Source organism: Octopus bimaculoides, chromosome 11 (genome assembly GCF_001194135.2).
Source record: "Octopus bimaculoides isolate UCB-OBI-ISO-001 chromosome 11, ASM119413v2, whole genome shotgun sequence".
Taxonomy (NCBI): Eukaryota; Metazoa; Mollusca; class Cephalopoda; order Octopoda; family Octopodidae; genus Octopus; species Octopus bimaculoides.
The window spans coordinates 23,726,050-23,730,706 of NC_068991.1; the positions used below are offsets into that span (position 1 = coordinate 23,726,050).

Consider the following 4,657-nt stretch of genomic DNA (forward strand, 5'->3'; position numbering starts at 1 on the left):
GACACACCCCTTCACTGGCTCTGTCTCTCTCTCTCTCTCACACACACAGCACACGCGCGCATACACACGTGTGTCTTTGTAAATATGTTTGTATACATTTATGTATGTGTGTGTTTGTAAGAGACAGAGTGTGAGTGAGTCAAAGGGTGTGTTGTCATATGCATCCATCATTTTTGGATGTATGTGTGAGAGAGTGGTGTGTATGTAGTATTTACTCTCTCTCTCTCTTTCACACACACGCACACACACACACACACACAAAGATGTATGCATATTTATGCATGTACGTATACATGACAACAAACCTCTCTCTCTCACTCTCTCTCTCTCTCTCTCTCTCTCTCTCTCTCTCTCTCTGTGCGTGCGCGTGCGTGCGTGAGGGGTTCCACAATCGCAATTTATTTCAATTACTGTTGTGAGGATATTCACGTAAATCATTTTTTTCATTTAATCCACATTTTAATTTTCGTAAAAGTTTCCAAGTACCAATGAGGCTTTTTGGCGCATCTTCAATTTTCCAATTCATGAGAGGTGCCCAGTCATCATTCATCTGAGAGTCCATCTGCAGAATGTCCTCAGATTTCTATACAGCATATTTTGCTTTTTTCCTTCCAGTATATAAGCAACAATTTCATTCCAGGGCAACGCCGGGTTGCTCTGCTAGTTATGTATAAACTGAACCACAAAAGAAATGTCACACACATAGAAACAAGTTTATTTACAGACTGCCATAGCATTGATTGAAAGGTGCTAATTAAGAAACTTTTTTCTCCTAATGATAAAATTTCATTTCCTGAAACGTGTTTGAAGTCACATGGTGTTACATGATGATGAAGTATCCTGGACCTAAAGAGATGAACTCAGTATTTTGTATGACCACCATTAGCATTGATTACAGCCAGGCATTTTCTGTACATTGAATGCACCAAATGATTGAAGGCCATGGGGAATAGTAGATCACACTCTGTTAAAACTTGCAGCTGTCAGCCTTGGACAAATGTTATTTAGCCTTCTTTGGATTTCTTCGCACAGGTGCTCTATGGGGTTCAGGTCCAAACTTCGGGCAAGCCATGGCAGTGTCTGGATGTTGTGCTGTTGGAGGAAGTCTGTTGTCAACCTGGCAGTATGGGCACAGGCATTGTCGTGTTGGAACACGTGATTCTGATGATGGGCAAAGTATGACACAATATGAGGCCTTAACACTTGGTCAATGTAGCAAGCAGCAATTACTCCACTGCCCTGGCCTTGGCTGATGTTTCTGGTTGAGTGCTGTTCTGCTCCATACCAGGATGCTCTGTCCTCCCCAGTAGTCTCTCTCCACCACACAGCCATCAGCATGACATTCACCCCTTCTTCTCTAAATCCTAGCTCTGCCATCTGCCACAGAAATGCAACATCAACTTTTGTCAGATAAGACTACAGTCCTCCACTGCTGATATCACCAGTTCTGATGTTTTTCAGCCCACTGCAGACATGCCTGTCGATGACGATCTGTGAAGATGGGGCCCCTAGCTGGATGTCAACAAGACAGATTGAGAGATCTCAGTCAGCAGTGAACAAATGGGTCTGGTGAGTCCCTATGATCTGCCTAGCTAATTCTGTTCCCCTCCGGAATCGGTCCTGCAAGTGTTGTGGGTGCAGGTGGAGATCTTGACATGCCATTGTAACCCTCAGTGGGCCACTGCATGGATGATCATCCGTACTGTTTGTGGCATTGTATCGTACCCTCAGCCGCTCAATTGTCCAAATACTACAGTTCAAGTCATTCACAGTGACCCATGGACGTTGACCAACATGGAGATATCTGACGGCTTGCTCCCTCTGATTTCATATCAGTCTTGGCATGCTTGTTGTGTTTGGAAAATGAATGGTTGGTAAATTGGGTGCCTGTTATACCCAATGAGTCAACATTTTGCACATGCATCATGCATTTCATAAAGATGCGTTTGCAAACATAACCATGTTCATGAAAAGTGAGCGAGTTCGAACCCTACATGCAATCCTTGTGTTTTCAAAAGAGAGTGGTGTTGTAGGTCAGTGACATTTGCTGATGTCAAATTACTTAGAAATGTGATAAGATCCATATAATCTCAATAACATGTGTGAAACCTTCTTTTACAGTGTGACATTTCTTTTGTAGTTCAGTATATTTCCTCTCACCCACACACATACATACAAAGAGGTGCTTAAAAGTTCCTGGGTTTAAGGGCATCATGAAAGGCCTGGTTGTACGATCCTTTAATCCAAGAAATTTGGAATTGTGTAAATGTATGAATTTTAAACATACACACACACAGAGAAAATCTGCCTTTTATAGTATAGATATACACACACACACACACACGTACGTACAGAAAATGGAGATTGGTACGTCTTCAAATTTTTCTCTTAATTTATCAGTTAGTTATACAATATGATTAGCTAGTTAAAATGACAGACATGTATTTCTGCTGCACAAAGTATGTGCAGTTGTGTATGCAACCCAGCATATTCTGCTATGCACCTTCATTCAAGGTTTTTCTACAAGTATTTTGAAGTGAACTGAGTTTATTTATTCGTGGCAAATTTATTTCATTATTCTATTGGGAAGTGAACCTGGATTTACCCATCAGGAGAATTACAGCAGGATTGCTCACCTTAAACCAGGGGTTCTCAACAATTTTTTATATATGGACCCCTTTGATTACTATTTTATTCTGATGGACCTCTCATAGTCATTTGATGTTTAAAAACTAGTCTTTTAGAAAGTTCTTTTAAAATTCCTATTTTATTTTTCACACATTAACTTGTATAAGTTGAACTATGAAAAATGTTAGAGAAAGAAGCCTAGCTGTTTTTTGAAATACATACATTTAAGGTAAAATATTTTCAGTGGCCCCTAAAATACTGTTGTGGATTGCCAATTTACTATTTTGTTTGGTGGATCCCAGCTGAGAACCACTTCCCTAAACGATCACTGATGCTTCTTACTCCTTGATGTGGTTAGCCGGAACTTGGAATATACTTGAGAACTCTTATGCTACCTGCATAAATAATTTATCCCTGCGCGGGAGTGGCTGTGTGGTAAGTAGCTTGCTTACCAACCACATGGTTCTGGGTTCAGTCCCACTGCGTGACACCTTGGGCAAGTGGATTTGGTAGACAGAAACTGAAAGAAGCCCGTCGTATATATGTATATATATATGTATGTTTGTGTGTCTGTGTTTGTCCCCCCAACATCGCTTGACAACCGATGCTGGTGTGTTTACGTCCCTGTAACTTAGCGGTTCGGCAAAAGTGACCGATAGAATAAGTACTAGGCTTCCAAAGAATAAGTTCTGGGGTCGATTTACTCGACTAAAGGCGGTGCTCCAGCATGGCCACAGTCAAATAACTGAAACAAGTAAAAGAGTAAAGAGTATATAGTAAAAAATGGGAGGAAGAGAATTCCGATTATCCCCATATAATGCATATAATAATAAAAGAAGGAAAATGCACACAGTCTACTTAGTTTTAATACATTTTAAATAACAGAATAAGAACATACGAAATCACAATAATTTCAACGTCATGATTAGTGAAACAGGAAACCGGTCAATTACCACAGTATTCTATCATTTAAAATATATTAAAACTATGTAAGCTGTGTGCATTTTCCTTCTTCTTCTTCTTTATTATTATTATTATTATTATTATTATTATTATTATTATTATATACTTATATATACAGCTTTCTTCTAGTAGGCTGTGAAATAGAGGTTCTCTTTTTGGCTACAATAAGAACTGGTAAAATAGTGGGGAATAAATGCATCTACTAAATTTTCTTTCCAGTCCCTCACATTTCATGGTTATTTTCCCATGTTATAAATAATTACTGTTATTTTACATTATAAATTCAGCTTGCTTCATTTGTTCATGTCTAAAATTTAGGTTGTCTGTTTCTTGATGTAGTCAACGATAAACACATTCTCCCTTTATTTGCAGGTATGAGACAGTCATGTGAAATTATTCTATATTTGAATTTGGAGAAAGCATTAAAAGGTAATGTTTTCATATTTAAATTGATATTTTTTTTCTGTTTCTGTGTAACAGAAGAGAATTTGTAAGAAAAAAATACCAGGTTATGGAATATACGTCTACCCATTATTTAAACATAGTAAATCATGCACTTCAGTTAAGAAAAACTAGGAGCACTCTGTCGGTTACGACGAGGAGGGTCCCAGCTGATGTGATCAACGGAACAGTTTGCTCGTGAGATTAACGTGCAAATGACTGAGCAATCCACAGACACGTGTACTCCTAGCGTAGTTCTCAGGGAGATTCAGTGTGACACAGGGTTTGACAAGGCCGGCCCTTTGAAATACAAGTACTACTCATTTTTGCCAGCTGAGTAGACTGGAGAAACATGAAATAAAGTGTCTTGCTCAAGGACACAATGCATCACTGGGAATTGAACTCATGACCTTACAATCATGAGCCGAATGCCCTAATCACTAAGCCACACGCCTTCACGAGAAAAACTAAGGGCTATGATGAAAGCAAAGGGTGGCCATTTTGAATTGTTGATAGATATATATGTAAAATATTGCTTTCAGATTTTGACACAAGGTCAGCAGGTTTGCGGGGAGGGGATAAGTTGATTAAATCAACCCCAATGTTCAACTGGCACTTATTTTAT

At 39.1% G+C, this 4,657-nt stretch overlaps 1 protein-coding gene across 4 annotated transcripts in view; it reads left to right on the forward strand.

Annotated features, from left to right (window-relative positions):
* The window catches only part of LOC106867912 (uncharacterized), a 93,398-nt gene that overhangs the window by 64,601 nt on the left and 24,140 nt on the right, over positions 1–4,657 (forward strand). For all 4 annotated transcript variants that reach the window (XM_014912982.2, XM_052971628.1, XM_014912981.2 and 1 more), the window contains exon 11: positions 3,964–4,020. In XM_014912982.2, coding sequence (XP_014768468.1) covers positions 3,964–4,020 — 57 coding nt within the window. The remainder of the gene's footprint in view (positions 1–3,963; positions 4,021–4,657) is intronic.